The sequence below is a fragment of the Lagopus leucura genome, unplaced genomic scaffold, assembly GCF_019238085.1.
Source record: "Lagopus leucura isolate 7727_CA_CO unplaced genomic scaffold, USGS_WTPT01 Super-Scaffold_100008, whole genome shotgun sequence".
Classification (NCBI taxonomy): Eukaryota; Metazoa; Chordata; class Aves; order Galliformes; family Phasianidae; genus Lagopus; species Lagopus leucura.
The window spans coordinates 11,143,283-11,162,411 of record NW_024962265.1 but is presented as its reverse complement, the minus strand read 5'-3'; the positions used below and the strand labels follow the sequence as shown (position 1 = coordinate 11,162,411).

The 19,129-nt window shown below is 35.8% G+C and overlaps 1 protein-coding gene across 3 annotated transcripts in view; it reads right to left on the bottom strand.

Moving 5' to 3' along the window:
- The window catches only part of MAGI2 (membrane associated guanylate kinase, WW and PDZ domain containing 2), a 708,774-nt gene that overhangs the window by 98,767 nt on the left and 590,878 nt on the right, over positions 1-19,129 (bottom strand). For all 3 annotated transcript variants that reach the window (XM_042872317.1, XM_042872319.1, XM_042872318.1), the window contains exon 10: positions 15,992-16,627. In XM_042872317.1, coding sequence (XP_042728251.1) covers positions 15,992-16,627 — 636 coding nt within the window. The remainder of the gene's footprint in view (positions 1-15,991; positions 16,628-19,129) is intronic.

Genomic DNA, 19,129 nt, shown 5'->3' with positions numbered 1-19,129 from the left:
TGACTTTACCAGAAGCTAATTTAAGCCGCAAAACTAACTTTTCAGGACTGCAGCACTGCATTTTCAGAGTTCTCTTGACAGACAGAAACTTTGTCTAACTATGCCACTGTTTTTATTCCTATATGTGTTTATAGTCTCCTTCTATTTAAGCTTTTACAGTTTCTAAGCACATTATAGAAAATTCAGTTTACATCATGACCTGTCATTTTGATAAACATATTCACAATATTTTCCATTAAAATGTAGATGGAAAATAAAGTCTTTGTACTTAGAGTCCTAAAGGCCTTTTCCTGAAAATGCACTTGGGAAAAAAGAAAGGAAAAAAAAAAAAAAGGAGAAAAAGAACAACTCAATTTTAAAGCCATTCATTTACTTGCATGAGAGTTTCACATTAAGATATGGACACAAAGGAGTCAGAAGAAATTTAGTGTTGAGATCTATACTACCAGTTTCTGCTCAATTCATTGCGTCCCTGTTTTCTCCCAAATTCCTCAGGTGCCTGTTCCCAAATTTCCACACACCTCTGTACATTGTTGCCAAGGCTTCCATGTCCTAACTTGAAAACCAGCTAATCTTGAAACAGTGATCAGAAAACTCCCTAAACTAAATAATAAAAATAATTGTAGAGAAACGCTCTTGGTCTCCATCACTAAACAGTCATGGGAACGGGAAACCTTGCAATGTAGTGCTTCACTCTAATGGGAGACAGAAAGAAAACACAAAAGAAGTAGGGATAAACCATGCTACTCAGGCTGGACATCCAAGAACCAAGTTTAGAAAGCTTTCAGCTAACTGAACAGAGGTGGCAACAGCACAGTGAACTAAAAAACTGTCTGTGCTTTGCTGATTGTACAGAAGAGTTTTCCAGATACCATCTCAGCGTCCTTTGGGTTGCAATATGTATCCTTGTGGTATTGCTAATTGTGAGAGAGGACCTAAAGGTGGGAGACAAGTTGGAATGCACCATAGCAACTCAAGTAGTATTGTGTTATTTTGTGCAGTCTACTGAAGACACATCAGCTATAGTGGACACAAATTCAGACTAGAGCAGAGTAGAACAGAATCAAATACAATAACTTCAGTTGGAAATGACCTTCAAATATCATCTAGCCTGGCTGTCCGACCTCTTCACAGGTACCCAAAAGTTAAAGCACATTATTAAGAGTGTTATACAAATGCCTCTCTATGATAGGCGTAGGGCATCAATCAGCTCTCTAAGAAGCTTGTTCCGCTTTCTCACCACCCTTACAGTAAAGAAATTTTTCTCAATGTCTGGACCTTAGCCTGGACTTCCTCTGGTGCAGTTTTGTGCCATTTGCTTGTGTTTAAAGACTGATATGCAGACACCTAACTTTCAGTGTTGCAACTTGTGAATTAGAAACTTAGATGCACAATCATAGTTCTAGAAGTGTAGGTCTAGTACCATCAGGTACCTGTTACACCTGATGCTACTCAGAAATCTGTACTGGGTTGGCAGGTGTGACACAAAATCTATGAGAGAATTTAGAGCTTTGGTTATAATCCTGGATAATCTCGCTCACTCTGCTGTTAAGTTTATGATAGCCCAGTGTACTTCAGATGGCCCTAATTGTTTGCTAGTGAGCTCAGAACTGAGCTCAGACTTCCAGTCCTGATTTCTCTTAGGTTTGGGGCATTAGAAAAAAGTTCATCATAAAGGAACAAACAAGTTAAATTACATAATCTGAAAGACTCTGCTAGTTTCATCTGACTGCCTTTCTGAAATGTTATTATCAAATTACACTGTAGTAACTTCAGAATTTTGTGTTTAATATGGATTAAACTGTCACCATGCTTCTGAATTTTGTTGACTTGCCTTTGAAATCTCTTCTGTGACAATGTGAAGTGTCAGGAGCCCAGGTGTGTTAACTAATTGGCTCATTTTCAGAGCACACGGCAGAATGATAAACACTTGATGGCAATGTAATGAAAAGGTAATCATACTGCTTGGGCACAGTGGTGGAAACTGGAATAAGCAAGATATGCTTTTTTGATTCTTCACATCCAGACTTGATTAAAAGTAATAATTGCTTCACACTTTCTAGCTCCTTCACACTGATTTGATAGACCAGTTCCTTCGTGGTTACTGGGATTCATGTAGAACAGAAAGGGTGCAGATAGTGGGGGACTGAAAGACAAAAATAATGGTAAAAAGAAAACTAATTGCAAGATTATTATTTTCTTATGATTGATTCTTAGCTATGAAGGAATATAATTTAGTGTAGGAAAGTGGAATATTTGGCAGGGGTTGTTAGTAGATGTACAGAGTGCAAGTATTTCTCTAAACGAGTAAGAAAACCACAAAGAAAAATGCATTTCTACACGCTGAGTTCTCTGATTGAACTTTCAGGTAATTTACCTGGCTTAGAGCTGCTGAAAATTTGATATTGCCCACAATTATACACACCTAGTAGAGAGAAATCTCTTTGCTTTCATGTCCACAGTCAAGAGGTAATTTTCAGCATTTGACTTATGAAGTACAAAGCCAAATTTAGTAAAAGCTTTGCAGTGATTGAAATTATAATGGTGAAACGATGTGAAGTTCAGATTTAGTATAAGATTGTAGGAGTCAAAGAAAAATTGGAGAGACAGAAATTATGATTGATGGACATGATACTACTGCAGTACGGAACACTAAAGAGCATAAAGCATAATTAATTGGTCAAGACGAGCAAGTTTGCAAAAAACCACCCAAAACAATGAGAAATGTCTGATTTTTTGAATCCCTGTGGCTTCAGAGACAAGCAATTAGCATAAAGAAGGGCTGTGTCCTTAACTCTAATGAGTGCAGCAGTATTGATGTGTTTTATATGATATGTGTGCTGATCACATGTAGTCCTGTATAGCTCTTTAAAAACTTCATGAACAAAACATTTAAAAATGATATTGATAAAGGATCTTTACAAGATAGATGGGAAGTGCTAAGTAATAAAAGAATGTATTACATGAAAAGGCAAGAAAGCTTTAAGTAATTTTTTGTTCATTGTGACAGTACTCTCTCTCTCAGAGGAATTTAAATTGATTCCAGACAGTTGGGATTTAGACGACATGTCTAACATAATGGAAATAACCTCTCAATGCTGAGAAAATTGGAACAGTGCATAAACATGACAAGTTAAACAGAGAAGATTATGGTGCTGACAACCGTGAAGCACCTTGTGGTCCCTGCAGCTGGCCTACTCTTCAGAATTATCAAATTTAGAAAGAGTAGAGTACATATCATGTATGTCCTCCCTTTTTCACAATTGTAACTTCCTGTATAAGAAAGCAAGCTAAGTTACTCTTGGTTACTGTTTTTCTTTTCTGTAAAAATTTTTAGAAGATTTTGAAACCAATCTTCGTAGGATGAATTTTAATACTATTTCACAGGCCAGAGGAAACGAATCCCAATCCTACTGTCATTTCAACAAAAATATACATCCAAGTATTCAGAATTCATGTCCTAGTTTCAACTGGGATAGAGTTTGCTTCACAGTGGCTGATACAATTATATGTTTTGGCTTCAGGAGAAAAACAATGCTTTTATCTTAACCCATGAGTTTTACTTTTTTCCTGACTCACTCCCCCATTCTGCTGGGAGTGGGTAGTGAGTGTATGGTTGGCTGTGTGATACTGAGCTGCCTACCAGGTTAAACCACATCACAATAATTCAGAAATTGTTGATGCAACTTTAAAATATTAATACACACTACAAAGCACCAAAAAAAATAAAAATCTGATCTTCCATTGAATATTTTCTTCCATGAAGAATATTCTGAAAGTTGCGCAAATATTCTGCTGTACAAAGATTCTACAAGGGAGATAATAGCAATGGGTAATTCCCCTTCATCCAATAAAAATTTACTATTGACAACTGAAAAAAGGAATGTCCAAGTAACTATCACACCATGAGCAAAAACAGGCGTATCTGTGTACAAACACAAATCATGAGTTTATCATTCATCCCTTTGCTGACTTTGAACAAGTCAGAAATGCATCCAAATTGCAACTTCTACACCAGCACTCTGTGATAGATGCATTTTGATTTAGTTAGCAAAATATATGTCTTGTTATGCCACAGTACTTTGTTTCCCTACAGGCAATATAGGAACTCAAAAACAAACAAACAAACAAAAAAAAACCCAACAAAAATGCATGTGAATACTATAGAATTGACTCATATTACCTAGAGACTACACTTAATCCTCCACCTGCAGAATTTCCCAGGCATTGTTTTTATTTCCTGAAGTTATTGGGTTTAATTTAAAATAGTAATAATTTTTTTTTTTTTTTAGTAGTAGAGAAATCCAAAGTGAATTGGATGCTTTCTTATGTATAATACTGCATTTAAAACCACCATTTTTTATTTTTACTATTATTTGCCATCTGTGTATATTTTGAAACACGTTTGTAGATTTAGATATCAAATGGGAAAGTTTTGGAGATGTATCACCAGATTTCCATTTGGAATTCCATTACTGACTTCAGATTTACAATGATGCATGTGATCTTTGTATTTTATCATCATAAAGTGTAAAACTGATATAACAATACTTTCCCTTTTCGTAAAAATCTCTGAAATCCCTACAATTTTTGTGTAATTCTGCCTTTTGTTTTTACTAACTCAAAACAGGTACAGAGAAATGATTCTGGAGTTACTGCTCAGGGAGAGAAGCATCATCATTCCTTAGGTCTTGCATTCAAACCTTTTATCTGCAATACACAGAATGTGACATTTTGGAAGTTCTTGAAGAAATTACTTTTTATTTTGTGGCAATGTATCTGGCTTTGATTTGGTACTTACTTCCCAGCTGAGATGGAATACCAACCAAGCCAAAGATTTGAGCTAGATCTGCCTAGACTTCCTTTCATAGACAACTTCAAAGCTTTTACATATACATACTATAAAAACCAGACCAGCCAAACAAACAGACAAACAAAAACACACACACACAAAAATAACAAACTGCATTATTAAAATTATTCAAATATATAACTTTAAAAAATAAAAAATATTACAGAATCAGAGACTAGATGAGGTTTGAAGGGACCACTGGCTCTGCCCTATTTGCACCCTCTGTTCAAGTATTTATGAACACTGATCAGATTCTCCCTTGAACATCCTCTTGTCTGAACAGTCCCAGCTCCCTCAGCCTCCTCTCACAGAGGTGCTCCAGTCATGACCCTTTGTTGGACTTTCTCTAGTATGTCCACATCTCTCCTGTACTGGTAGGCCCAGAACTGGACACAGCACTCCAGTTGTGGTCTCACCAATTTGAGCAGAGGGGAAGCATCATCCCCTGAAGATGCTGTCAACACTCAGTTTAAAGCAGCCCAGGATATCATTAACCTTCTTTGTGGATGGATGCCTAACATAGATCAGTCATAGATCAATCACAGAATGCAGAAGGGCTTAAAAGGGACCTTAATGATCACCTAGTTTCAGACACTTGCCATGGACAGGGTTGCCTTCCACCAGCTCAGGTTGCCCAAGATCCTATCCAACCCAGCCTTAAGCACCTACAGAATCCCTCATCCACAGCTTTCCTGGGTAGCACTGCCAGTGCCTTACCACCCTGTGAGTAAGCAATGTCTTCTGAACATCTAAATAAATCGCATCTGAGGCTCCTGCTCCAATCAGAAAATTCCTGGATTAGGCTGCAGGTCTCCACTTTTTGCCCAGAGCACTGTTCCACTTGGTTACAGAGACTGGCAATGTGTCTCCTAATGTGTGGGAGGAGCCTTCAAGTATCATGTAGTCCAAACAGTTTATGTTAACCACAAATTTGTTTAAAGCACAGTTCAGGGTTGTGCCTTACATCTGGCTAAAAAAAACCAACTAGAACATGACTCCTTAGAGAGCTGTTTATGTGACCTAGAAAATGTATTTTCTGAATCCCTCACTCTTCACTATCCAGTTTGTATCCTTTTAGCTTTATTTTAGAGCATTTTTTGCAAGCCATGTCTTCTTACCATTTCTACAAGCTTTCAATGAACAAGTGCCTCCATGATAACTCACAGGAAATGAATTCTGAGATAACATGCTTAATTGTTGGCACAGGAAATGACACACACTGTAGAATCTGGATATGAAGGAAACATCTTCACAACCACCCTGCATGTGGATGACTGAATCAGCCAGTACTTTTGCTAATAAAGAATCATATAGAAAATCCTCAGAAATCCCAAATTTCAGGTCATTACTGGCTGCACCAGAAAACAGTTAAAGGCAGAGAGAGAGACCTGACCTTTGAACAGTGTAAGTAAGAGTCACGTAATAATGCTGAAGTAAATGTGGGAAATGGAAAAAAGACAGGGAAATGAATAGGATTTTACAAAGCAGAGAAAAATGACTTGGAATAGCATCTCATTGATTTTGTTACAAATGGTTTACTAATGGCATCTTACAGAGAAAAATACATAAACAAAGTAATTTTTAAGAAATGGTGCTGCATTGAACTTTTTCACTATAGTGTTCTGCTCAACTAGTCTTCTACAATTCAGAAGTGCTCTGACAAGTTTTGACTGCATTATTTGCTCTGTATTTCAGGAATTAATGTGCGCTGACTGCATAAAAATACTTACACTTACTGTTTGCTTGATTTTAAAAGTATTCCACAGTGGTCTTTAACAGTAACATCATCTGCCTTAAGACAACGACCCATCTCTCTGCCATCTGCCAACTTTACCAGTACTGATTTTATATTTTCTATGGTGTTACGTAAGCGAAAGCAAATAATTTATTCTGGAGGAAGCACATTAAAACAATATTCCCTCACTGATTTTCTACTTAGAATTACATTAAAAGATCAAACAGTTAACCAGTTTCTCAATTCAGTGTAAGCCATACTAATTTTACTTGTATTTCTGAGTAAGGAGTGGGAGTGTTACATGTAAATCCTTTAAAAAAGTCCACTTACATAATAATTTCATTTTATACTCGAACTTGTAATGTCAGTGTAAAGAGATCGATGTGTATTTAGTTAGAAGTAATACATTTTCTGCAAGATCATATTTATAACTACCCTTTTATACACAAACTTGGGTTACATTCTACACTAGCATAGGTGAGATTCCTAATTTAGCTATGGTGCATGAGAAAAGTTCCAACTTTGTGATAATATAGATACTTAAAATACAGTCAGTTGTTCTGTGCATACCTTTGGTGAATGGGCATGACACAACCTCCTGCTTAATGAAAATTGACCTTAGTGGAAATAATTGTTATAACTGATGGCTAAGTAGTCCCTGTTAGCTGCATGAGGTTACCTAGTTGCTCCCATTTTAGAGCCAACACCACAAGCCTTGGGTCTCTTGGGTATGCTGGATAATAAACAAACATCACATCATTTTTCAGTGATACTGTGAGAGTAATTTGCTATTTGTGTATGTAATCTCAATGAAGCTTGAGAGCTGGCAGGCTGAAGTCAAAAAGTGTGTCCTTATTCCTTCTACTTAAATAGATTTTTTTAGAAATTCCATATATATGTAAAAAATTGTTTATAATACATATTTAATATGGTGTAATAACAATTTCTCTTTCTCTCTGAGAAGTACTGTGGAAGAACTTAAAAATTATCCAGATGATCATTCATTCTTCCCCTAAGGAACGGACTAAGGCATCCTCTCAGTTACTTCAGAGATACTGTAGTGTTTATGCTGGGATGGAGAGGCCCCAGATCCCTAGTAACATTATTTTTATTGAGAACAAGTTGTTTTAAATACAGAAATAATTTCATAAATAAAAAGATGATACAGTGACAAACATATTTATTAAAAGTATTAAAATATTCATGTGTTACTGAGATATTTCCCATAGTGAACCTTCCCTATGATATTAACTAAACACGGAAGTGTTACATAATGTATTATTTTTATCTTTAAGAAAAACTATATTATTATTATTACTGTTATTTTCATCATCATCATCATTTTTCCTTTTAAAATATTAGCACACTAATGGGGAAATGGGAAATGAAACAACTAATGGAAATGAAAACTAATTGATAAAATAATTTTAAGGTAATTTTAAAATATTTTCTCATTCTAAAGTTTAAAATCTGGGATATTACTTTTCTTGCACAGAGCATCTTTTTCTAATTATGTCTGGATCTACAGAAATTCTCAATTCACCTAGAACAAACAAAATGCAATAGGTTGCTTACATAAAAAAAAAAAAACAAAAACAAACACATATCCTATGATGCCCGCTAAATATAATTTGCATGAAACTGGAACATAAGCTAAAAATGCTTACACTGAAAGCTTGTGTTCTTTTTTAGCTCATGTTAATAAAAAGTACAAAATAAATAGAACTCAAAATTATTCCCAATGATCAAACAGGAAAAACTGCACAGTACATTTCTTATACACTGAAATACTGCGCCAAGTTATGACAAATCTGGCTTTGGAAAGTAATTTATTTCTTTTAGAAATATGTTTTGACACACTTGGGAGTCAACTTTCAGGGTTTGTGCCTGACAACTTTGGCTTCCATGTTGTTTTTATATTGTAATCTGAAGGTGACACAGCAAAGGTTGATGCATCCCTGGTGTTGTTTTTGATTGGGTTTGAATTATGAGTCACCCTAAGGCTTTCTGAGAAGGGCAGTGTTGTATTTAATAAATGTATGCTCTTGGTTTACAAAAAAATAAAGAAGATGAGCATTACTCATAGAGGGTAAGTGTAGCCATGTTAAAGTCTTTCTTCCTTTTTAGGAAAGTAAAATAAAATTGCTTAAAAATTGCACAGGGAAAAATATTTCATATAGAAGACTAATTTAGTTTCTGCATTTTAACTCAATAACAGGCAAACTGTAGAAGACAAGAGAGTTTTGTAGCTTCTGTAAATGGTTTGGGTGGTGCCTGAAAGTCACACCTTCCCATCTTCCCAGTGCTGTGTCTCATGTCTGTAGCACAATAGATGATGTACTCACTTTTTTCTTTTTTCCACAGTGTATTAGCTTACTTTATTACTATTAAATATTGCACTATATTACAAATCACCATGTCACAATGTCTACACAAGGTACTTTGACAGCAGATTTGGAAACCCAACAAATGTCTTTTAATAGGACTTTTACATTATACTGAATCAACAGAAACATTCTTCAACACATTTAAACTAAATTTTAGACATGCCTTAGTACACAAGCATAGGTTTATGGTAGTATTAAGAGTTCAGCTATGTAACTTTCCCTCCCTAGACTGAGATCTTTCAGATTTGCTGTGAGGAAGGGAGAGATCACTCAGAGCCTAGACTATGGGCAATTAGGAGAGAATGAGTTTCTTCATGCCCTAGTATGGCAGTTGATTCTCCCATGTACTATGCTTAGGAGTTATCTGATTACAAAAAATGTAATTTTTTATCAAGATACATACAAAATGGACAGCTTTCTGATAATATTACTGGGAAAAACAGAGGAGAAACTCTTCTGGCCTGGCCAAATTCCAATGTTGTCAAGCCAAAAATTGCTTTTTGTTTTTCTCAAGCAGTTACTATTTGGTATTAATTTGTTCACCTAATATCAGTAAGACTGAAAACAGTCTGCAGTGTGGCCAATAGAGCTCTTCTGTTCTAATAATGACATGCAATGCAGCTACCAGACACAAATGTCTCTGTGCTCCCCAGCACAGGGAGCAGTTGCATGGCAAGTCTCTGTATGGACCTAGTAATGGTACCTGATTGTGTAGGTCCTTATGGAATGCCATGATGGGAGTCTGTGTCCATAACTTGAATTTCTTTTTGCTACAAGACTTTCTGAAGGGACCTATTTCTCCACTCAGTGTGCAAACTAACTCCACTTAATATCAACAAGAGTTAGGCACACATATCCCTAGGAAAGCATCCCCATAAGTTTTAATGGAAGTACTGTTCAAATTTAGTTCAGACCATATAAGCTTATATTAGAAAACAGTACCACTGATAATAAAAGTACTTTTGAAACAAAATGCCTGCTAATAGTCATTAAAAACCTCCTCTGCAATATATATTAAAAAGATTTATCTAATGCTTTGCAAAATTATCCACAAATGTACCACACAGTGCACGAACATTAATAAGAAAGAAGCAGCAAAACCATAACATCACCACTTTGAAACGCAATGCAATTAATACTATTTCCATTAATACAGTCTAATAGCTACTAACTGTTATTGATGTCTATTTTTTCAGGAATCCATATTCATTAAGGAGATCTGTGGCTTCTTTCCCATTTATTCAGAAATATGGAAGCAATTGCACACTGTTTCACTGCTAATCAGAGCTATACAAGAAAAAACATGGAAGTCTCATTAGTGCAAATTTTAAGGCAGCTGATCTCCTTTCGTTGCTCCCTCTGTTCAAATTGGTTATTCCCTGTGCTTCTGAGAGGAAACCATTTCTCTTAGTAAACTAAGCTATATATATACCTGACTTCTTAGTTTACCTGCTATACCATGTAAAACATTTATTAAAGCAAACTGAATATCAATTACAAGGTACTTAAAAATATTTCAAGATAATCCCAAGTATAAAACAGTTGTAATGTGTAGGACAAAAAGTAAATAATTTGAAGGTTACTAGGAGAGTACATGTTCTCAGAGATAAAAATACAATGCTCTGCAGGGTGAAATGTGCCTTGTGAACATGAAGCAGAGTTTCCATGTTAAGTTATGTTAATATGAATGCAGTATTTCTTGCATGGTGACAATGTTTTCTAAAGATTTTTCAAAGATTTTATTCCTGGAATTAACATAGGAAAGAGGACTGTCTCAAAATGGTGTTATTAAATTACTTTGCACAAAATACCAATTTATGTGCAGGAAAGATAGGAAGGGACAAATATATTAATGCTAACAGGAAAGAAAGGCAATACTACACCTCATAACAAAGCCAATGAAGTGAAAAATGTCGCATGACTCATGCAAGGGATTTTTATCATCACTAGCAAAAAGCAACAATAAAAATAAGCAAAAAAACGAAAGAACTAAAAACCCAGCATGAGAAGGATACTTTTAGAGAGAGCTCATGCTGAGGAAATTGGTGAATTTATGATGTCACATGAAAGAAAATAATTTTGAAACAGGCAAAATGGGCTGATGAGTCAGAAAGAGAAAATTGAAAAACAATGTTTTAGCAGCATGTTGGACGGAAATTTACATCACTGACTTGTAGGTGTCAGAAGTGCCCATGGTTCACCTCTAGGCTCCTATAGGTTCCCTTCAAATGGTTCAGTTGTTCAACTGTATGTTGCCATGCACTTTCCCTCTGAGGAACCAAACTTCCCTTAAACTCAGACAGAGGTATGTGCCATTTAAGAACACAGCAGGACTAAAATTGCAGACATCATCAAATGGAATTAACTTCCTCTCAACAACAGAATACTTTCAAAAAAACCCAAGAGAGTAGGGATCAAGAGCAAATGTACAGTTGGAATAAAAGTCTGGAGAGGAGACAATGGGGTGGGAAGCAGGAGAGTTATTAGACTTTGCATGTCCAAATATCTCTGGTGAGAGACCACAGAAACAAATATACCTTCATGAACAAAGTACGAACAGACTGCTCTTAATTCAAATATAGCACTCATACAAAGCAATGAAACCAAGCCCAGGTTGCTTTAGGGAGAAACTGGAGGGAAAATGATCACCAACATCTCAAGAATCTAAAAGAGAAGAGCTAATAAGATAATAGAAAACATCAGTAAAGACCCAAATCAAAAACCTACACCATCATGTCGATAATTTAATCTATTCAAACCCTTAGACTGTTAGCTAGAAAGTCTGGATTTGTGGATGAGTAAGCCATGAGGTACAGGGTTTCCAGTTTGCACCAGGCACTGAGTGACATTTTGAATGAAAAACTGCAGAAGCAGAGTCAAAGCTATGAGATCTTGGATCCAAGGGAACCATCCGCGTCAGATTCACGTTAGCTGGGAGATGCTACTGCCTTGTGAAGCACTTCCAAAAGAGAGGAGGAGCATGAGCTTTCTTGACCAGATGAATTGAAAGCCATCTTGTAACAATTCTGGATTAAAAAAAACTTTCTATCTCTGTGACAGAGAGATAAATTTGAGAATCAGGCATAGGAAAGGGTACTCAAGATATCCTTGTTATGATATCTGATATTTCCTTGTTATGAAGGACTAAGCTTATTCACTGAAATAGGCAGGGATGTTATTTTGGGTGAAATTTCTGTTGTAGGATCTGCTGATGCTGCAAGTGATGTAATGGTATCTGTTAGCAGTCTAGAGGAATCATAAACTTCTGTGGCCATTTGTACAAAATCTAAGAAAGAGACCTGGCCATTCCCACAATTTACATCTACATAATTTAATATCCTCCTCATTTTGGTTTCCCGTACCCTGTCCAGGTGAAACTGGCTGCTTGCTTATTTGAGTCCCATGTCAGAAGTTAATTAATAATAAAGTAATATAGATGATGCAACTCTGGCTCTGTTTCATACTACCAGCCTCAGTTTCTCAGAGCCTGTTTGGATTCCCTGCTTACAAAGCAGCAGTCTGAAGTAGGAACTTTATCAGGCTCACATTTATTGTATCTAATTTTCTAATTTTCTAATCTTTCTTTTTCTTTTTTTTTTTTTTTTTTACTCAGCAATACTTCACCAAACCAATGCTGCTCAGTATTTTCTGAGACATAATATATCATTTTCCCCTTTGTTTTGAAACAAACAATCAAACAAAAACAAAGCAGAAGTATGACTACTGTTTCCTTAGAAATTTTAAGAGGACTACACTAAAAATTCAATGGTGGATCAAGCTCTTTGTTGTATCCAATGCCAGGTCTCCACTTACTGATGGTTCAGATACTCTCTTTTTGGGACATCATCACACTTGAGTACAGTCATTCCCTCTATCCTTTTGAAATATGAAGTCTCTTCTTTCCCTGCATATGCTGGCTGTTGATTTCATAAGCTTGAGGGAAAAAAGCTTTTTAAATGCTGTAGTATGCATATTATATGCATAAGGGAGAACATTCTTTGCTGTATAAAATGCTTTTTGTCTGTAGTAAGAATATAACTAAGCCAATGTTGATCTGTTTTGTGCCTCCAATGTAGCAACGATGACTGGATGGGAGAAAAATTGAGTCACTTAACAAAAATGAATTTGTGACAGTAAACTACGCAGTCAGGCCATATTCATTTCAAAGACAGAACACATTACAAAGCAACACACAACCTTATGCAAAACATCCTCCCTCTTTCACAAGCAGGAATATTACTTGGGTATTAATCTTATAAATGGGATGCTAAACACAGGATGCATACGGTAATCATGAGAAGGGATGGTACTATCCATCTGTCACTACACATTAAAGGGAAAAAAATAAAAATTGGATATATGAGTAATGAAAAGGTATGCCTTGCTTCAACAGTGTCACATATTAAATATTTTAGAATCATAGCAGGATTCTCAAAGAGCTAGAATTCTGTTTTATATTCAGATTATCTCACACATCTAAATCATACAGTCAGTTTTTATTCATTCTTTGTAGGAGATATGTGTGAACCAGCTATCTCCAGTTTCTCTTACAGTCAGTCAAGCAGAATATGTACTTGTAGGGTACAGCTGACTTATTCGAAACATCTACACTGAAATGACATGAATTATATCCTAGAAAGGCCTATTTATCTTCTGTGACCATTAAAGGAGATGTGATGACTAGCACAGACACCATTACCTATATTATAGGTGTATACTTGGTCACACAAATGCACTTCCTTTCTCTACAGATTTGTGAAACCACAGATAGTCATCCTACAACCGTTCTCCTGTTTCTGTTAAGCTATGACTCAGTCACACCTGAGGTAGTGAAGCTTTGTCTCATACACCACACTTTTTCACTTTTTATTTTGAATCATTCAAACAAATGGACCTCTGCTTTCTATTTATTGATACTATTTCCGAGGATAACAAACTAGCAGTGAAACATATTCCTTATTCATTATGTACAGAAATGTTTAATGGTAAAGTTAAATTTTCATTTGTTCTGTCTCGGCCCATTAAGCTTCATCACTCCATGGTGCTTCCAATCAGTTCCTCTAGACTGAGTCATTGTTTTGCCATGAACAAACCATGCTCTGTTTCTCTTTACTGCATAGCTAAAGAAACAAACAAATGAAGAAAATCCAACCAATGTTCACTCCCATCAACAGAAGGCTGAGACTCAGGAATAAGTTACTGCATTTGGACCACATATTTTGTGTCAACTGGGCTACTATAACTACCCGCATCTCTGTGTTCAGCCTGAAAAAGGGCAAGAAAGTATAAATATACACATATATTTCGAGGATTGAGCTCAGTACATTACATCTCATCTTTCATGACGTTGTATATAAAATAATCATAGCACAGTTAATGTAGCAGAACTTGTTAAACCAACATGTCGATCAACTTATTTTGAGCATGAGTCTGTGTTCTTAGAAGAAATTCTCTTGAGAGAGGGAAATTATCCTCACAGGCCTGAGTATGTTTTGCTTCAGGTTTTTTATTTTTTTGCTACTGTCCAGCACTCATTGCTGAAATATCTATTTTGGTGTCTATTATTACTCAGGCTTGCTCAACATACTGGATTTCACACTCCACTTCTCTCTGAAGATTGGTGTTCTGAATTGTTTTCCTCTTGAGGTGGATTAGGTTTCATTTTTCAAAACAAAATGTCATCTTTTGGTGTGCTACTAACCCTCCTAATTCCCTTCATGCTCTTTATTGCCATGTAATGCTCCCTAGTTTGTCATAATTTTCAAGGAAAAAATGCAGTTTACTCTTTTTTTTTTTTCTTTTTTTTCTTCAGATTCTTAATATCTGTTAAATAAAACCAGACTGAACAGCAACTTCTATAGCACCTTTGCAATGATTAACTTTCTCAACGTCTACATACTTTCATAACACCACTGGCTTTTACTCATCAGTATTAATTAGGTTTTCTTTCAAAGAAATGTTAGATTCTGTCATCTATTAATCATTCCTTTACACATAGCTGTTAAAAATACTTTACCAAGTATGTGAATCGGCAGATATTTGTCATCTAATGTTTATTATTTCTGCTTTGTGATAAAATATTACCAGATTCCTTGTTCTACGGCTCTGTTGATTTTTAAAACATTTGGCACATAACAATACTAGAGCTTCACTTTCCAAACTCTACTAATTAGAATGAAAGTAACAGACATTTCAGTGTAGATTCCCTCCTTTTTTTTCTTTTTCTTTGGAAGCATAGAGTAACATACGTTCAGTGACATGAAAGACTTGAGAGAAATAAAGATCTTTAATTAAAGAAATTAAGTCTTACTATTAAATTAAGTGCTCATAACAAGCCAGCATAAAAATGTGTTTGGCTAATCTGTTAAAAGCTGCTACTTATCACTGATGAGGTGTTCAAATTTCTGTCATTATTGCTTTCTTATAGATAAGTATTGACTCTGCCTTTCTAATTGTGTGTATTCATGTTTACTGTGTCAGGTTAATCCCAAAAACGAAGTTGCTAGAAGCTACTTTTTAAAGGAGAGAAAAATATGCTTTGTTTGATCTTTGTTGTTCAGAAAGAAACGAAACAATTGCTATACAGTAATTTTACAAGGAAAAAAGGCACAAAACGGCTTATACAGACTAATAATCTTGTAAATGGCTGAAAGACTGCTCCAATTTTGATCTACCTTAATTATGCAATATAAGAAAATACATACAAAGCTTGCAGCACTGGGTTGGGGTGATAAAAGTTTGCTGCACACGACACATAATATTGAAGGGTGAAAGGTCCTGAAATACTCTAGTTTTACCCTTATACAGAGTAGGGATTATTGACACTCAAAACACAAACATTTTGCCTAGAATACTTAATTGCAGACATACTTATTCAGTACCAATAGTGTTACCTCCCACAACATGGAAATTAATTTCCCATTTAGAACACAAGGATGTAGTGAATATATATGGATGTCTTATGGTTTAGAACCTTTTACACACATTTTTGCAATTGTACACACTTTCCAAACTTACCTCCTCTATGGATAATCAAAGAAGTTTCACTTCCAACAGGACATTCCTTAAGTATATCCACTACTTCTGCATGGCTCAGGTTCTGTACATTCTGCTGGTTGATCTCAACAATGAGGTCACCTTCACACAAACCAGGACATCCCTGAATGTCTAGAATTTGCTTCACCCTCTGTCCTGTAGGACTGTCTGCTATAGTGAAGCCAAAGCCCTGGGCCCCTTTCACAATGGTTAAGGTCATAAGTTCAGCTTGGGTGGCCCCAGAAGAAGCCATTGATACATTATCATCATGGGCAGGTGGTGGGAATGTGCTATCAAGCTGACTATCTGCTGGAATGGAGTGCAAGGAGTGTGGTGGTCGATCTGTTACGTCTGGAACAGACTGAGAAGTCCTAGAAATGTATTCCAAATAAGTTTCATAGTTATGTCTTCCATTTACCACTACCGGAGGCCTCTCCATTACTGCAAGGGGTGGCACCATGCTGTTGGCAGGATCTTCAGGATCAAAGGGCAAAGGGTATCCACGACATAGCACCAAGTTGACACTCTGACCAATAGGAACAGACTGGAAGAGTTTGACTACATCTGCGTGAGTATGTCCAAGGACACAAACTTCATTAATATAGACAATCACATCACCTAGAAAGAGAAGAAGAGAGCAACAATAAGAGAAAATTTTAGTAACTGCACGCTGTACAATTTTCTTTAATGAGATAGATCTCTATTAAAAAAATACAATAGATTAGACCAACATGTTGACTCAAACAGAGGAGACAAAAAATTAGTTTGTCTACCAACAAATGTAATACAGGTAGACAACGGTAGTACTATTTCTTTTCCGTGGTAGCTCACAGCTGGAGAATTAAGCTAGATTCAGGAATATACCTTTTCTTAACATTTCTTTCCTATTTTTCTACTCCTTTCAGTGTACTCCACAGATGACTTTTTTTTAAGATACAGTGGTAGCTTATTTGGAGGGCTTGTTATTAAGAAATGTTATTGTTTGTTGAAGAATAAAAGAAGAAAGGAAATAGTACGTACTTGTGGACATGAGAATCAATGAACAGAGATGGAAGGCTCAGCTAACGTGATTGAAGAAGTAGCTTTTTTATTGGACATGATATTGACAGTTTTCTATTAAATGTTGTTGCTATCAAACATCCAGAACTACTACAGTCACTTTCAATTCTAGGCAGGAACTAAACTGAGCCTCGCATATTGAAGAAAAGTTCAGTGGTATTTTTCTGTAGCTGCAATAGTTCAAGCATGATGACAGGACAAATTTGGTACGTAGGTAGAATAGCTTTTTATTAGACAGACTGTTATATTTGAAGGAATCTAGACAAACACCAGAAAGACAGTTTAAGATTTCCAAATTTCCAACTAAATCAGCTTGTCAAATGAAAATAAAGGTGTTACTTTTATGTTCAGAATCTTGTACAGAACTAGCAGTCAGAACATTATGCATGAAAGCAGAATGCTTCAAATCAACAGGCTATTTGTGGGCTATTTGCTCCTCCACCAATCATATTTTTTTAAGGAAATTTCAGAAAGAGATTTGCTTTCCTTCTTATTGTTAGAATGGATACATGTATTAATATTCATAAATAATTTTAAGGTAATGTTACAGTATGCATTAAAATAAAAATAAGTGATTTGTAAAAACAATATTCAGAATAGTTTGTTGACCACAGCTGGCTTGCACTTTAGTGAAACAACAATAGGTAGGTTTGGTTAGAGAACTCTGCAAGTTGAACTATTTTTTTTTTTTAAATCCTGTTATTACCCTACCATTAATTAGGAAGAAAAAATCATTTATACAGACAACATGATGAGGTGTCTACAAGGTATACAGTTCAATAATTGACTTTTCAAAACATACTGCTTTATAATGATATTTCAGAACTCAGCAATAAAATGAGAATTATTTGGGGAGGAAGAGGCAGCTTGTGTAGAATTGCTTTGAGTATATTTGTGAAATTACATCTTTCAAGTGCTTAAATCAAAAGATCTAATCAAGCAAACTGAGGAAAAAAGAGCATCATCAAGATGCCAGTGCAGGAAAAGGCAAAGATTGTTTATACGTGAAAATGAAATGGTCAATTCCCACACAGTCAGGCTATCCAACAGCTGACAGTAATTAACTGCTTATGCATAAACTGTGATTTGTTGAAAGATTTCTTCAGAGAGTGTTAAGGGAAAAAATGTGAACAGAATTTGTTAAAGTACTTGTGAATAATATTCACAAATAATAGGAGCCACAAATACAGTCTTAAATGCGTCATAAATAGATTTCAAGCTATAAGCAAAAGCAGTATGTTCATCTCATAGGTAGTGCAGAAGGAGCTCCAATACTTCAGTCTTAAGCAGCTGATGCTATAAAAACAGTTTTTGAAAGTCAATATATTAAAGAGAGAAAGAATTTGCTGTATGACATTATAGTGGCAGCAGCTGCAATTCACTGTGATTTGATCATGCCCTGCTATAGAAAGATCTTACCTGCACTCTCATCCCTGGCTTCCACATTAGCAGCGAGGCTGACATTGCTCATAATAGGATGGATACTGTTCAACTGAGACCTCTTCAATACATGCTCCTACTGCAGTAGCTTATGCCTTCATTGTACCCTTGTAACTTTCTAATCCATGCAGTCTTTATTTCCCTGAGTGCTGGCAATGCAGATATGTAGTGGGAGGAGAGCAATCTGTTCATCCTCTCTTGCAACACTTAAGCAGAGGGTGCAAAAGGATCAAAGCATTATTTGTGCAGGGCAGGGAAACCTTGTCTGCTTCACTTTATATATTTGTACAGCATTGGCTGTGTTTTAAAACTTAAAACAAGATGTTTTTCAGAAATCAGGAGATTAGATAAGCTAAGTGACATAACAGTAGCTATCTGGTGAAAAGAAATTAGCCAGTCCACAAAAAGCATGCTAAGAAAATATACAGCTGAAGTCAACCCTTCTGCCAGTCACTGAAAAGGCAGAAATGAACATTCAGAGGTTTTGGCTAAGAACTACTCAAAATAATTAAGCTATTATCCCTCACAAAGTATTATGAAGTTTTATCCCTCACAAATTCTTCAACATTTCCTCTATCAACATTTTAAAATATTCTTATGCTTTCTGAGGTTTAATGTGAA